The following is a 15,972-nucleotide window of genomic DNA, read 5'->3' as shown; positions in this document are numbered from 1 at the left end:
GGTTGCACATTTAACATGCTGGTAGAAATTAGGTAGAACGGATTTAAGTTTCCCTGCATTAAAGTCCCCGGCTACTAGGAGCGCTGCATCTGGATGAGCATTTTCCTGTTGATTAATGGCCTTGTACAACTCATTCAGTGCAATCTTAATGCCAGCATTGGTTTGTGGTGGTAAATAGACAGCTATGAAAAATATAGATGAAAACTCTCTTGGTAAATAGTGTGGTCTACAGCTTATCATAAGATACTCTACCTCAGGCGAGCAAAACCTCGAGACTTCCTTAGTATTTGATTTTGTGCACCAGCTGTTGTTTACAAATATACAGAGACCGCCACCCCTTGTCTTACCAGAGTCTGCCGTTCTGTCCTGTCGATGTAGCGTATAGCCTGCTAGCTGAATGTTATCATTGTTGTCGTTCAGCCACGACTCCGTGAAACATAAGATATTACAGTTTTTAATGTCCCGTTGGTAGGATAACCGTAATCTTAAATCGTCAATTTTATTCTCAAAAGATTGAACGTTGGCTAATAGGATTGATGGGAGAGGCAGTTTACTCGCTCGCCGTCGGATCCTTACAAGGCACCCGGATCTGCGTCCGCGATATCTCCGTCTCTTCCTCACGCGAATGACGGGGATCTGGGCCTTGTCGGGTGTCTGTAGGATATCCTTCGCGAACGCCTCGTTGAAGAAATTGTTTTTGTCCAATGCGAGGTGAGTAATCGCTGTCCTGATATCCAGAAGCTCTCTTTGGTTATAAGAGACGATGGCAGAAACATTATGTACAAAATAAATTACAAATAACGCGGAAAAACACACATAATAGTACAATTGGTTAGAGGGCTGTAAAACGGCAGCCATCTTCTCCGGCGCTGTTCTAATGTTGTGCTAAGGTACTGAGTTATGTGTGACTACTCCTCTGGTGCATTGAAACAGCCTATAGGACTTAACTCTACTTTTACTGCTGTGTGTTATTGTCCTATCAAATCTCCATTCATATATATTCATTTTCTGTCCTTAGATTAGTCTATTTTCACTGCATCAGGGCTAAAGAGCAAGGACCCGCAAGATCAACAGTCAGCAAAATGCAAAGGTAAAACATGAAGGGGGATAGAGAGGGACAGACTTTTCACAAAGTATTTGATGACACACTGCAAAGATAAAAAGGACGAGAGATATAGAGAGAGGGAGACAAAAAAGGACGAGAGAGAGAAAGAGAGAGAGAAAGTGAGAGAGAGAGAGAGACTAAGAAGAGAGAGAGAGACTAAGAAGAGAGAGAGAGAGAGAGAGAGAGAGAGAGAGAGAGACTAAGAAGAGAGAGAGAGACTAAGAAGAGAGAGACTAAGAAGAAAGACCACTAGTGGATAAGGAGAAGAAGAGCTCAATGCTTAAAGTTCAGAATGTGAAGTGAGCATGAATTCCTTCAGTATGTTTATCTATCTCTCCTCTTTCCCACCTCTCTCCGCAGATTCATCCATCTTTTCAGCTGATGCTCAGACGCAGCAGTGCAAAGGTAAGAAATAGGAGGGTGCAGCATTATGAATTGCTGTGTCATATAAGACCCACTACCCACTGGGCACAAACTGGTTGAATCACCCTTCTTTCCACCCAAATTTGTTTTTATGTGATGACGTTGAATCAACATGGAAAACTGCTTGGATTTGCAAAACGTCATCAATGTAAAGGAATTTCAGTAATGTTTGTATTTTTTTTCACCGAACTTTTAACCTAAATCCAATGACATGGTTCACATTTAGTTGATTTCACGTTGAATTCACGTTAGTTGACAACTCAGTCAAATGTAAATCAAAACTAGATGTTGAACTGACGTCTGTGTACAGTGGGAATCGAACCCACAACCCTGGTGTTGCAAGCGCCATGCCATACCAACTGAGACACACTAGGCTCTAAATAACAGCGATGATGTTTATTTCCAATCTCTCTCTCTCTCTCTCTCTCTCTCTCTCTCTCTCTCTCTCTCTCTCTCTCTCTCTCTCTCTCTCTCTCTCTCTCTCTCTCTCTCTCTCTCTCTCTCTCTGATGGTATTAACATCCCCCATTTTCCTTTGTCTTGTCAGATGTCTCCATGGTTACTGCAACTGAGTCAAAGACTCTGAACCCTCAGAAGGACCAGCCAGCAAAGTGCAAAGGTAAAGACCAGGGCCCGGTTTCCTGATAGCGATGGAACTTAAGCTTACTAGTGTTTTAACGATGTAAAAACAGTGTAGCCTACAAATAGAAGTAAATTGACTGAACATGAAATTGATTTCAATATGATTGAAATATAGGCCTATACAGCCTACTGGATTTATTTTCTAATGCAGTCATCTCGGTTTTCAGTTGAAGCATATTTTTATCCTTCGCTTGTTGAATTGCAAAGATATTGGCAACTTTGTATTTGTAGTCAACTTCCTGCCGAAGTTATCGTCAGTCACAGAGACACAGATAAAGAGCTTGATTCTATGTTTAGCGGATGTCTTCTGTGTAGAAAGTGACGCGGATGTAACACTCTGGCTCCGGGACTTTTGGATTTGAGCCAGGGTGTATTTGTTTTGTTGGGTATTTGTTGTGGGGTTGGTTGTAAGGGTGTATTCGGTTGGTTGTGTTTTGGTTGTGTTTATTGTGGTGTCGTGTGACTCCCAATCGGAGGTAACGAGTGTCAGCTGTCGGCTCGTTATCTCTGATTGGGAGCCATATTTATTCTGTCTGTGTTCGCATGTGGGTTGTGGGTTTTTGTTCCAAGTTCAGTCATTTGTCACTGTTGGACTTCACTTTCGTCTTTTGTTTTGTATTGACGTGCTTTTCTAATTAAAGTCATCATGTTCACTCGCAACGCTGCGTATTGGTCTCCTGTTGTAGACGATCGTGACAGAAAAACCCACCATAAGAGGACCAAGCAGCGTGTCAAGCGGCAACAGGACCCAGCTCCAAAGGTCTGGACATGGGAGGAGATTTTGGACGGAAAAGGGTCCTGGACTTGGGAAGAAATCCTGGATGGCATGGATCGCCGTCCATGGAGCGAAACAGAGGAGAGGCGACGGAGAGAGGAGCAACGGCGTCGGCAGGGCCATCGTCGGAAGGACGAGAGGCAACCCCAAGAAATTTTTTGGGGGGGGCACATGGCTTGGGCAGCTGGGCAGCAGGAGGCTGCCACAGGGCTAACGGAGGCAGAGAAGGGGCGTATTCAGGAGGCAACCAGGTTACGGGGGTCACTGGCCAAAGTAGGGAAAGGAGATGTAGAGGCACGGCGTGAGAGACTGAGGTGTGTATCCAGTCCGGTCCGGCCCGTTCCAGTTCCCGGGGTAGAGCCAGTGGTGTGTGCCTCCAGTACGGTCCGGCCTGTTACGACCCCTCGCACCAAGGATACGGTGCGCTTCGCCAGACCGGCCCGGCCTGTTCCGGCCACTCGCACCAGGGATACGGTGCGCTTCGCCAGCCCGGCCCGGCCTGTTCCGGCCACTCGCACCAGGGATACGGTGCGCGTCGCCAGCCCTTTCCCACCAGTGCCTACACCACGCCCCAAGCCTCCTGTGTGTCTCCCGAGTCCTGTGCGTCCTGTTGCTGCTCTCCGCACTAGGCGTTATGTGAGTCCCCAGGGTCCAGCATGCCCTGTTCCGGCTCTCCGCACTAGGCGTTATGTGAGTCCCCAGGGTCCAGCATGCCCTGTTCCGGCTCTCCGCACTAGCCCTTATGTGCGTTCCCAGGGTCCAGCATGCCCTGTTGCTACTCCCCGCACTAGCCCTGAGATGCGTGTCCTCAGCCCGGTACCTCCAGTTCCGGCACCACGCATCAGGCCTACGGTGCGTCCCCAGGGCCAAGCATGCCCTGTTGCTGCTTCCCGCACTAGCCCTGAGATGCGTGTCCTCAGCCCGGTACCTCCAGTTCCGGCACCACGCATCAGGCCTACGGTGCGTCCCCAGGGTCCAGCATGCCCTGTTGCTTCTCCCCGCACTAGCCCTGAGATGCGTGTCCTCAGCCCGGTACCTCCTGTTCCGGCACCACGCACCAGGCCTACGATGCGCCTCAGACGGCCAGAGTCTGCCGTCTGCCCAACGGGGCCTGAACTGTCCGTCTGCCAAGCGCCGCAGGAACTGCCCGTCTGTACTGAGCCTGCAAAGCCGCCCGTCTGCCATGAGCCGTCCGCCAGACCGGAGCCGCTAGAGCTCTCCGCCAGACAGGAGCAGCCAGAGCCTTCCGCCAGACAGGATCAGCCAGAGCCTTCTGCCAGACAGGATCAGCCAGAGCCTTCCGCCAGACAGGATCAGCCAGAGCCTTCCGCCAGACAGGATCAGCCAGAGCCTTCCGCCAGCCATGAGCAGCCAGATCCGTCAGCCAGCCATGAGCAGCCAGATTCGTCAGCCAGCCATGAGCAGCCAGATCCGTCAGCCAGCCATGAGCAGCCAGATCCGTCAGCCAGCCATGAGCAGCCAGATCCGTCAGCCAGCCATGAGCAGCCAGATCCGTCAGCCAGCCATGAGCCGTCCAGCCGGGATCCGCCAGAGCCGTCCAGCCAGGATCCGCCAGCCAGCCAGGATCCGTCAGAGCCAGCCAGCCAGGATCCGCCAGCCAGCCAGGATCCGCCAGAGCCAGCCAGCCAGGATCCGCCATTGAGTCCGGTGCTGTCCCTTAGCCCGGTGCTGTCCCTTAGCCCGGTGCTGCCCCTTAGTCCGGTGCTGCTCCTTAGTCCGGTGCTGCCCTTTAGTCCGGTGCCGCCCCTTAATCGTGGAGGGGTAAGTTGGAGGGTGGTCATGTGGAGGAGGCTAGGGAAGCGGGTGGTGACTAAGGTGGGGTGGGGATCACGACCAGGGCCAGAACCGCCACCGTGGACAGACGCCCACCCAGACCCGCCCCTAGACGGTATGCTGGTGCGCCCGGAGTGCGCACCTTTAGGGGGGGGTACTGTAACACTCTGGCTCCGGGACTTTTGGATTTGAGCCAGGGTGTATTTGTTTTGTTGGGTATTTGTTGTGGGGTTGGTTGTAAGGGTGTATTCGGTTGGTTGTGTTTTGGTTGTGTTTATTGTGGTGTCGTGTGACTCCCAATCGGAGGTAACGAGTGTCAGCTGTCGGCTCGTTATCTCTGATTGGGAGCCATATTTATTCTGTCTGTGTTCGCATGTGGGTTGTGGGTTTTTGTTCCAAGTTCAGTCATTTGTCACTGTTGGACTTCACTTTCGTCTTTTGTTTTGTATTGACGTGCTTTTCTAATTAAAGTCATCATGTTCACTCGCAACGCTGCGTATTGGTCTCCTGTTGTAGACGATCGTGACAGCGGAAGGGCAAAAAAGAATCTAACGATGCATTTAGCTGTCTGATATCAGTGGTTTTCTGGTTGAATCACCCTTCTTTCCACCCAATTTTGTTTTTATGTGATGACGTTGAATCAACATCTCTCTCTCTCTCTCTTTCTCTCTCTCTTTCTCTCTCTCTCTCTCTCTCTCTCTCTCTCTCTCTCTCTCTCTCTCTCTCTCTCTCTCTCTCTCTCTCTCTCTCTCTCTCTCTCTCTCTCTCTCTCTCTCTCTCTCTCTCTCTCTCTCTCTCTCTCTCTCTCTCTCTCTCTCTGATGTCTCTATATTTGCAGCTGGGAAAAATCGCTTGGCTACATTCTTGAAAACCCTTGTGTGCAGAAAAACGAAGGCATAATGCATAGGTAAGAGAGGAGAATGTTCCAACTCAGAGAATGTTAAAGCTGATGACTGAAGTTTGTTTGACACACAGTATTACATGATTCTAACAATGATACCTTTTTGTATTTTTTTCAGCTCCTGACGTTTTCCTTGCTAACAAGTGACCTCTGCAATTTTACAAATATTTTCTGAAATTCATTCTCATTCTTTCCTTGTTTTCTATATCCATTTTTATATAAAATTCTTCAAGCATTATAAAATAATAAAAATAATTTTAGCATCAAATGTTTGTGTGTGCACATTGTTTTTAAGGGTCAGGTCAAGACCAATTCTTTGTTCTGTGTTTTGCTAGAGAGAAACTGTATGGATATTAGCCCACATTCCTAACCTCTAGTCAAGACCAATTCTGTGTTCTGTGTTTTGCTAGAGAGAAACTGTATGGATATTAGCCCAGATTCCTAACCTCTAGATTTGCCAAGACTTTCAAAAAAAATTTGTCACCAGCCTTAGATTCTCAACAATTATTTTATCGCATTAGACTTGAAAGATAGGCTAAGAGAATTGAGCGTGCCAGAGAAAATGGTCTCTAATGGTCTCTAATGTATCCACAGTTTTGTACTCAAAGCATTCTTTCTCTCTTTAGATTGTCACAGATGGTTGTGGCCATAGAGCTCGCCAGTTTGTAGTCCTAAAAACTGGAAATGAAACCTAATTCACAGATAGGGGTCTACCTGTGCCTGAGCACCTGCCCTTTGCCCTCCCACTCACAAGTGCCCTTTTGGTGGTATATTTATACTTTTTTGTATACAGTTTTTGCCATTGTTGTTCTAAACCCACTGTCCGCAAGTTGTCGTCAAGTTCCCCACACCCCACCCCTACCCCATCCATGGTTGGTTGCGCCTGTTTCCCAGTCTGCCCTGTATGGAGATTGCACCCGTCCAGTATCCAAACATGCATGGCTTGAGATGTATATATATATCTATCTCTCTCTCTCTCTCTCGCCCCCCCCCCCCCTCTCGCCCTCTCTCTCTCGCCCTCCCTCTCTCTCTCGGCCTCTCTCTGTCTCTGTGCATGTCAATACATCAGCTTAATGGAGATACAAGTCAAATGCCTATATGTCAGCATGAATACATATTCAAACACATATTCTCAGCTGGATAATGCTGTGGGATAGTGCCCTCTAGTTCAGGATGTGATCAATAATCCAGTCATTGCACAGTCTATTAAAGTAGGTGTATATAGAAATCAGCCACAGGGCTGTCTGCCTCACAGACATTCTGAGTACGTACCGTATGTTATTGAGAAATAGGTTCTGGGGGATCCTTGCCAATTGGATGAGGAGACAAAGAAAGGAGACCAGGAAAAGAGACTAGGAAAGAAAGTCAGCTCCCATTGCTGGGACACATCACGAGACATGAACCCTGATGTCAAACGTACTCTTAGATGGCTGTTCTCTCTCTCTGGAGCTCCATGCATCTTGTTCTACACTCCCTGCCTAGTAAAACCCTTTCTCCCATGGGCCTGAGAGTACAGCTCATTTGAGACCATTTTGGAAAAGATTTTCTGTCATTTTTAAATGCCCACAAAAAATTTCACATTATACTGCTGTTTTGAATGTATAGCAAAACCAGGTAGTTTTGAGGTTGAATAGCTTCTTGAGTTGCTTGGTTCTACTGAAATTACCAACAGGCATTGGTCCAGGGTGATCAGGCCTATAATTTGAGACCATTTGGGTAAAGATTAGAGCTTTCTTTCCTTTTTAAATCACTCCAGGCAATATGTAATACAAATCTGATTTGGTTGCAATGCTGGGAAGAACTACACCACAGTAGATCCACGTTGCCTTTCAACTTTTTTCAAATAGGTTAAATCCTTCCAAAATGTCATATGAGGTGCATCAGGCTAGGAGAAAGGGAGGAGAGAGTGGCCAGCCTCCACAGGGGATATAGAAATACATTGCCTGCTGCCCTAACTTCAACTTGATGCCTATGTGGGTTTATATTGCCATATCAAACTGTCTTCTTTGTCAACCCATCAGGCCACTATAAGGATTACCTGTGTTGAGTTTAAGCTTCCTGGAGCAACCGGAAGTGGGAAGATTGACCCTAAACATGGTTTAGATATATCACCAGCAGATAGTGAAAACGCTACATTCAACCCTCTGTAAAAAGTTTAGTTTTTCACGGATTGACCTGAAACTCAGGATTCTGTAAGAGCTTGTCCCAATGAGGATATGTGTTTAATTACAGCTTCCTGTGACAACCGGAAGTGCCTTACATTGTGGTCATAGGTGCTGTTTCGAAGGGTTAAAAAGGTCACATCCTTCCAAAATGTCACATGTGTGATTAGGCAACCCTCATGAACCCGTACATATTAGAAAACCAGGTTTTTATCCGTTTGTTTTTTTATAAAGCTAGAAAAAAATATATATAAAAATAAATAAAAAATATGAAGAAAATATGCATCACTAACTGTAAGTCGCTCTGGATAAGAGTGTCTGCTAAATGACTACCAAAAAAATATATATATATATTTTTTCATAAATATGAAAATGAAAAAAAAGACGACTACCAGGTGAACGCATAACTTACCACGTGCCCGTAGCCAAACACGTCTTTAAATGACCAGTGGGGTCGAATCCGGGTGGGGGGTGTGATAACTGCCTGAATGGAGGTGAAGCTTCACTTAATCTACTTTGAAGCAGAAAAAAATATAGATTTTTTTTTTTCAAAAATATGAAAATGTAAAAAAAGAAGACATGGGGGCGTGCGGGGACGCACTTTCGCTAAGCGGACCGGCACATTGAACGCGGGTCGGCGACTCCCCCGCTTGCCAGGAGCCCTCCGATAACGTGGGACGGATCCTGCCGAGTAAGAAATGATACTCGGGAGGAGACAGAGAGAGGGAGAGGGGACTCTCTCCAATCCCACTGACCTCACTGTTGGGTACATGCTGTCTGGACATTAAAACAGACCCAGTTGCTAGGTCAACCAAGCATAGACGGATAAGATAGAGAGACAATTCATACCCAGGGGAGTTACTGACTCTGGCCCAAATGACACCCTGTTCCCTACGTAGTGCACTAGTCTACTTCTGATCAGATCAAAAGTAGTGCACTACATAGGGAATAGGGTGGAGATTTGCTCACTGTCATTAGAATGAAGATTTCCATACAGGAGTTACTGTCTCTGTCCCAAATCTCTCCCTGTTCCCTACGTAGTGCACTAGGTTTCTTCTGACCAGATCTAAAGTAGTCTTCTAGATTTTACATGTTTTCTCCCTGTCGTTAGAAAATGACAATATGGTAATGACTTTAGTGGTTTCCTCCCCCTTTGTTTTTATTGGTTGTGTGTTATGTGTGTTGTTGTGTTAGGTTTTCCCCCTGTGTTCCTAATGGAAAATCCATTAACAATGAATCACAAACAAATTATATTCCAGTTGTGTTTAGACAACTTCATGGCTGACATCCCCCAGTTCTGTTAAGACCCATTGAACTGGGTCACATTCTAAATGGTCACTTGTATTGATAGTCCATACTGGGCCTAACTGGGGTTAACCATACTGGAGGGTTTCTTTCTGCACACATATTCCCTCATCTCCAGAACTTTACCTGATGTCCTCTCTCTCTCTCTCTCTCTCTCTCTCTCTCTCTCTCTCTCTCTCTCTCTCTCTCTCTCTCTCTCTCTCTCTCTCTCTGAACCTGTGCAGATGATCTAGATGCTGCTGTAACCCCTCCTAAGTGGAAGACAGTTGCACCAGGTCATCTGCGTACAGCAGACACTTGATTTCAGTGTTGTGTAGGGTGAGACCAGGTGCTGCCGATTCTTCTAATGTTTTTGCCAATTCATATAGGTTAAATAGTGTTGCACTTATTGGGCAGCCCTGTTTCACTCCACGTCCCTGAGAGAAGAAGTCTCGGCTTGTTGCCGATTTTAAGTTGTTTTTAGTGTACATTGATTTAATAACATCATATGTTTTCCCTCCAATACCACTTACTATTCGTTTGAAATAAAATACCTTAGTGCAAAATTGAATCAAATGCTTTCTTGAAGTCTACAAAACACGACTAGATTTTGCCTTTGTTTTGGTTGACTTGTTTGTCAATTAGAGTGTGGAGGGTGTAAATGTGGTCTCTCTCTCTCTCTCTCTCTCTCTCTCTCTCTCTCTCTCTCTCTCTCAATTCAATTTCAATTTAAGGGCTTTATTGGCATGGGAAACGTATGTTAACATTGTCAAAGCAAGTGAAGTAGGTAGTAAACAAAAGAGAAATAAACAATAAATATTAACTGTAAACATTACACTCAGAAGTTCCAAAAGAATAAAGACATTTCAAATGTCATATTACGTCTATATACAGTGTTGTAACGATGGGCAAATAGTTCAAAATTCTTTGTGGGTCTGTGTAATCTGAGGGATTCCACCTCATTTTGTGGGCAGTGCCTACGGCGGCCTCTCTCAATAGCAAGGCTATGCTCACTGAGTCTGTATATAGTCAAAGCTTCCTCTCCTCTCTCTCTCTCTCTCTCTCTCTCTCTCTCTCTCTCTCTCTCTCTCTCTCTCTCTCTCTCTCTCTCTCTCTCTCTCTCTCTCTCTCTCTCTCTCTCTCTCTCTCTCTCTCAGATTTCTCTGTGTTTTCCACGAGCAGTCAAGGCGTGGCCAAGGTCCCCCAGGTCAAAGTGAGTAATAAAAGTGAGAGTGTCCAAAAGAAAGATGGGAATGACAAAGTAACAGCGCCAAAGACAGATGCAGAGCTCATTATGGACAAATTTGAGAGGATGGCAGAAGAGGGGGAGAAGGGGGCCTTGTCAGAAGGATAGGAGAGATAAAGACCAGGCCAAAGAGATAGAGGGAAAGAGAAAGGAGGAGGAGGTGCTGTCTAAAGAAGAGCAGCGCAGGCTGAGGAATGAGAAGGCCTTACAGGAACACCTGGACAGGGTAGAGAATCCGGAATTGACAGGCAAACAGACCAGACAACCACAATGTAAAGGTAGGACCAGGCAAAGTGACAAGGGACTCAAACACAAAAACATTTCATTCTCTGTGGTTTAAAAGAAAAGAGCACCCTCGCGCTCTCCCTAAAGTTAGGTTGGTGCGTAAAACCCTTAAATTCAAATAAGCAATAAAGTGTGATGGTCCGCACTCAAAAGATGTCGCATAAAGCTGACGTCATTTTTTTTGTTTTTGTTTTTGTCTTATTCACTGCATGAGGGATAGCGTACACAGATGTTTCTGCTTTGCATCCTTCAGGGTGGTTTAGCATCACGTTGTACTCAGACGATGCCATCTTAATCCCCATGGGGAGGCTAATAAAACTGTATTACATTTAAGTAACAGCAGTGTATCTCACTATCAAATCAAATCAAATCAAATGTTATTGGTCACATGCGCCGAATACAATAGGTGCAGACATTACAGTGAAATGCTTACTTACAGCCCTTAACCAACAGTGCATTTATTTTAAACAAAAAAAGTAAGAATAAAACAACAACAAAAAAAGTGTTGAGAAAAAAAGAGCAGAAGTAAAATAAAGTGACAGTAGGGAGGCTATATATACAGTAAAATAAAGTGACAGTAGGGAGGCTATATATACAGGCGGGTACCGTTGCAGAGTCAATGTGCGGGGGCACCGGCTAGTTGAGGTAGTTGAGGTAATATGTACATGTGGGTAGAGTTAAAGTGACTATGCATAAATACTTAACAGAGTAGCAGCAGCGTAAAAAGGATGGGGTGGGGGGCAGTGCAAATAGTCCGGGTAGCCATGATTAGCTGTTCAGGAGTCTTATGGCTTGGGGGTAGAAGCTGTTGAGAAGTCTTTTGGACCTAGACTTGGCACTCCGGTACCGCTTGCCGTGCGGTAGCAGAGAGAACAGTCTATGACTAGGGTGGCTGGAGTCTTTGACAATTTTGAGGGCCTTCCTCTGACACCGCCTGGTATAGAGGTCCTGGATGGCAGGGAGCTTTGCCCCAGTGATGTACTGGGCCGTACGCACTACCCCTCTGTAGTGCCTTGCGGTCAGAGGCCAAGCAGTTGCCATACCAGGCGGTGATGCAACCAGTCAGGATGCTCTCGATGGTGCAGCTGTATATTTTTTTGAGGATCTGAGGACCCATGCCAAATCTTTTTAGTCTCCTGAGGGGGAATAGGCTTTGTCGTGCCCTCTTCACGACTGTCTTGGTGTGTTTGGACCATGATAGTTCGTTGGTGATGTGGACACCAAGGAACTTGAAGCTCTCAACCTGTTCCACTACAGCCCCGTCGATGAGAATGGGGGCGTGCTCAGTCCTCTTTTTTTTCCTGTAGTCCACAATCATCTCCTTTGTCTTGGTCACGTTGAGGGAGAGGTTGTTGTCCTGGCACCACACGGCCAGATCTCTGACCTCCTCCCTAAAGGCTGTCTCATCGTTGTCGGTGATCAGGCCTACCACTGTTGTGTCGTCTGCAAACTTAATGATGGTGTTGGAGTCGTGCCTGGCCATGCAGTCATGGGTGAACAGAGAGTACAGGAGGGGACTGAGCATGCACCCCTGAGGGGCCCCGTGTTGAGGATCAGTGTGGCAGATGTGTTGTTACCTACCCTTACCACCTGGGGGTGCCCGTCCAGGAAGTCCAGGATCCAGTTGCAGAGGGAGGTGTTTAGTCCCAGGATCCTTAGCTTAGTGATGAGCTTAGAGGGCACTATGGTGTTGAATGCTGAGCTGTAGTCAATGAATAGCATTCTCACGTAGGTGTTCCTCTTGTCCAGGTGGGAAAGGGCAGTGTGGAGTGCGATAGAGATTGCATCATCTGTGGATCTGTTGGGGGCGGTATGCAAATTGGAGTGGGTCTAGGGTTTCTGGGATTATGCTGTTGATGTGAGCCATGACCAGTCTTTCAAAGCACTTCATGGCTACAGACGTCAGTGCTACGGGTCGGTAGTCATTTAGGCAGGTTATCTTAGAGTTCTTGGGCACGGGGACTATGGTGGTCTGCTTGAAACATGTTGGTATTACAGACTCAGTCAGGGACATGTTGAAAATGTCAGTGAAGACACTTGCCAGTTGGTCAGCACATGCTCGGAGTACACGTCCTGGTAATCCGTCTGGCCCTGCGGCCTTGTGAATGTTGACCTGCTTAAAAGTCTTACTCACATCGGCTACGGAGAGCGTGATCACATAGTCGTCCGGGAACAGCTGGTGCTCTCATGCATGCTTCAGTGTTGCTTGCCTCGAAGCGAGCATAGAAGTGGTTTAGCTTCGTCTGGTAGGCTTGTGTCACTGGGCAGCTCGCGGATGTGCTTCCCTTTGTAGTCTGTAATAGTTTTCAAGCCCTGCCACATCCGACGAAGGCGTCAGAGCCAGTGTAGTATGATTCAATCTTAGACCTGTATTGACTCTTTGCCTGTTTGATGGTTCGTCCGGAGGTCATAGCGGGGTTTCTTATAAGCGTCCGGGTTAGAGTCCCGTTCCTTGAAAGCGGCAGCTCTACCCTTTAGCTCAGTGCGGATGTTTCCTGTAATCCATGGCTTCTGGTTGGGGTATGTACGTACGGTCACTGTGGGGACGACATCATCGATGCACTTATTGATGAAGCCAGTGACTGATGTGGTGTACTCCTCAATGCTGTCTGAAGAATCCCCGGAACATGTTCCAGTCTGTGCTAGCAAAACAGTCCTGTAGCTTAGCATCTGCGTCATCTGACCACTTTTTTATTAACCGAATCACTGGTGCTTCCTGCTTCAGTTTTTGCTTATAAGCAGGAATCAGGAGGATAGAGTTATGGTCAGATTTGCCAAATGGAGGGCGAGGGAGAGCTTTGTATGCGTCTCTGTGTGTGGAGTAAAGGTGGTCTAGAGTTTTTTCCCCTCTGGTTGCACATTTAACATGCTGGTAGAAATTAGGTAGAACGGATTTAGTTTCCCTGCATTAAAGTCCCCGGCTACTAGGAGCGCTGCATCTGGATGAGCGTTTTCCTGTTGATTAATGGCCTTGTACAACTCATTCAGTGCAATCTTAATGCCAGCATTGGTTTGTGGTGGTAAATAGACAGCTATGAAAAATATAGATGAAAACTCTCTTGGTAAATAGTGTGGTCTACAGCTTATCATAAGATACTCTACACTCAGGCGAGCAAAACCTCGAGACTTCCTTAGTATTTGATTTTGTGCACCAGCTGTTGTTTACAAATATACAGAGACCGCCACCCTTGTCTTACCAGAGTCTGCCGTTCTGTCCTGTCGATGTAGCGTATAGCCTGCTAGCTGAATGTTATCATTGTTGTCGTTCAGCCACGACTCCGTGAAACATAAGATATTACAGTTTTTAATGTCCCGTTGGTAGGATAACCGTAATCTTAAATCGTCAATTTTATTCTCAAAAGATTGAACGTTGGCTAATAGGATTGATGGGAGAGGCAGTTTACTCGCTCGCCGTCGGATCCTTACAAGGCACCCGGATCTGCGTCAGCGATATCTCCGTCTCTTCCTCACGCGAATGACGGGGATCCGAGCCTTGTCGGGTGTCTGTAGGATATCCTTCGTGAACGCCTCGTTGAAGAAATTGTTTTTGTCCAATGCGAGGTGAGTAATCGCTGTCCTGATATCCAGAAGCTCTCTTTGGTTATAAGAGACGATGGCAGAAACATTATGTACAAAACAAATTACAAATAACGCGGAAAAAAACACACATAATAGTACAATTGGTTAGAGGGCTGTAAAACGGCAGCCATCTTCTCCGGCGCTGTTCTAATGTTGTGCTAAGGTACTGAGTTATGTGTGACTACTCCTCTGGTGCATTGAAACAGCCTATAGGACTTAACTCTACTTTTACTGCTGTGTGTTATTGTCCTATCAAATCTCCATTCATATATATTCATTTTCTGTCCTTAGATTACTCTATTTTCACTGCATCAGGGCTAAAGAGCAAGGACCCGCAATATCAACAGTCAGCAAAATGCAAAGGTAAAACATGAAGGGGGATAGAGAGGGACAGACTTTTCACAAAGTATTTGATGACACAGTGCAAAGATAAAAAGGACGAGAGATATAGAGAGAGGGAGACAAAAAAGGACGAGAGAGAGAAAGAGAGAGAGAAAGTGAGAGAGAGAGAGACTAGAAGAGAGAGAGACTAAGAAGAGAGAGAGAGAGAGAGAGAGAAGAGAGAGAGAGAGAGAGAGAGAGACTAGAAGAGAGAGAGAGACTAAGAAGAGAGAGACTAAGAAGAAAGACCACTAGTGGATAAGGAGAAGAAGAGCTCAATGCTTAAAGTTCAGAATGTGAAGTAAGCATGAATTCCTTCAGTATGTTTATCTATCCCTCCTCTTTCCCACCTCTCTCCGCAGATTTATCCATCTTTTCAGCTGATGCTCAGACGCAGCAGTGCAAAGGTAAGAAATAGGAGGGGTGCAGCATTATGAATTGCTGTGTCATTTAAGACCCACTACCCACTGGGCACAAACTGGTTGAATCACCCTTCTTTCCACCCAAATTTGTTTTTATGTGATGACGTTGAATCAACATGGAAAACTGCTTGGATTTGCAAAACGTCATCAATGTAAAGGAATTTCAGTAATGTTTGTATTTTTTTTCACCGAACTTTTAACCTAAATCCAATGACATGGTTCACATTTAGTTGATTTCACGTTGAATTCACGTTAGTTGACAACTCAGTCAAATGTAAATCAAAACTAGATGTTGAACTGACGTCTGTGTACAGTGGGAATCGAACCCACAACCCTGGTGTTGCAAGCGCCATGCCATACCAACTGAGACACACTAGGCTCTAAATAACAGCGATGATGTTTATTTCCAATCTCTCTCTCTCTCTCTCTCTCTCTCTCTCTCTCTCTCTCTCTCTCTCTCTCTCTCTCTCTCTCTCTCTCTCTCTCTCTCTCTCTCTCTCTCTCTCTCTCTCCTCTCTGATGGTATTAACATCCCCATTTTCCTTTGTCTTGTCAGATGTCTCCATGGTTACTGCAACTGAGTCAAAGACTCTGAACCCTCAGAAGGACCAGCCTGCAAAGTGCAAAGGTAAAGACCAGGGCCCGGTTTCCTGATAGCGATGGAACTTAAGCTTACTAGTGTTTTAACGATGTAAAAACAGTGTAGCCTACAAATAGAAGTAAATTGACTGAACATGAAATTGATTTCAATATGATTGAAATATAGGCCTATACAGCCTACTGGATTTATTTTCTAATGCAGTCATCTCGGTTTTCAGTTGAAGCATATTTTTATCCTTCGCTTGTTGAATTGCAAAGATATTGGCAACTTTGTATTTGTAGTCAACTTCCTGCCGAAGTTATCGTCAGTCACAGAGACACAGATAAAGAGCTTGATTCTATGTTTAGCGGATGTCTTCTGTGTAGAAAGTGAC

General features: G+C 45.9%; 1 protein-coding gene and 1 long non-coding RNA gene across 2 annotated transcripts in view; both read left to right on the top strand.

Annotated features, from left to right (window-relative positions):
* Nucleotides 1-15,652, top strand: part of LOC123483415 (vicilin-like seed storage protein At2g18540) — a 30,736-nt gene extending 15,084 nt beyond the window's left edge. The window contains exons 6-7 of the mRNA XM_045213394.1: nt 14,939-14,983; nt 15,555-15,652. Of these exons, the coding sequence (XP_045069329.1) occupies nt 14,939-14,983; nt 15,555-15,652 (143 nt within the window). The remainder of the gene's footprint in view (nt 1-14,938; nt 14,984-15,554) is intronic.
* On the top strand, nt 1,066-5,835 carry LOC123483409. The gene is made up of 4 exons (XR_006658230.1): nt 1,066-1,090; nt 2,075-2,146; nt 5,577-5,645; nt 5,758-5,835. It is a non-coding gene; the product is annotated as an uncharacterized LOC123483409 (long non-coding RNA).
* Nucleotides 15,653-15,972: the final 320 nt, after the last annotated feature.

This window comes from Coregonus clupeaformis, unplaced genomic scaffold (genome assembly GCF_020615455.1).
Source record: "Coregonus clupeaformis isolate EN_2021a unplaced genomic scaffold, ASM2061545v1 scaf0108, whole genome shotgun sequence".
Classification (NCBI taxonomy): domain Eukaryota; kingdom Metazoa; phylum Chordata; class Actinopteri; order Salmoniformes; family Salmonidae; genus Coregonus; species Coregonus clupeaformis.
This window is presented reverse-complemented; position numbering and strand designations above follow the sequence as displayed.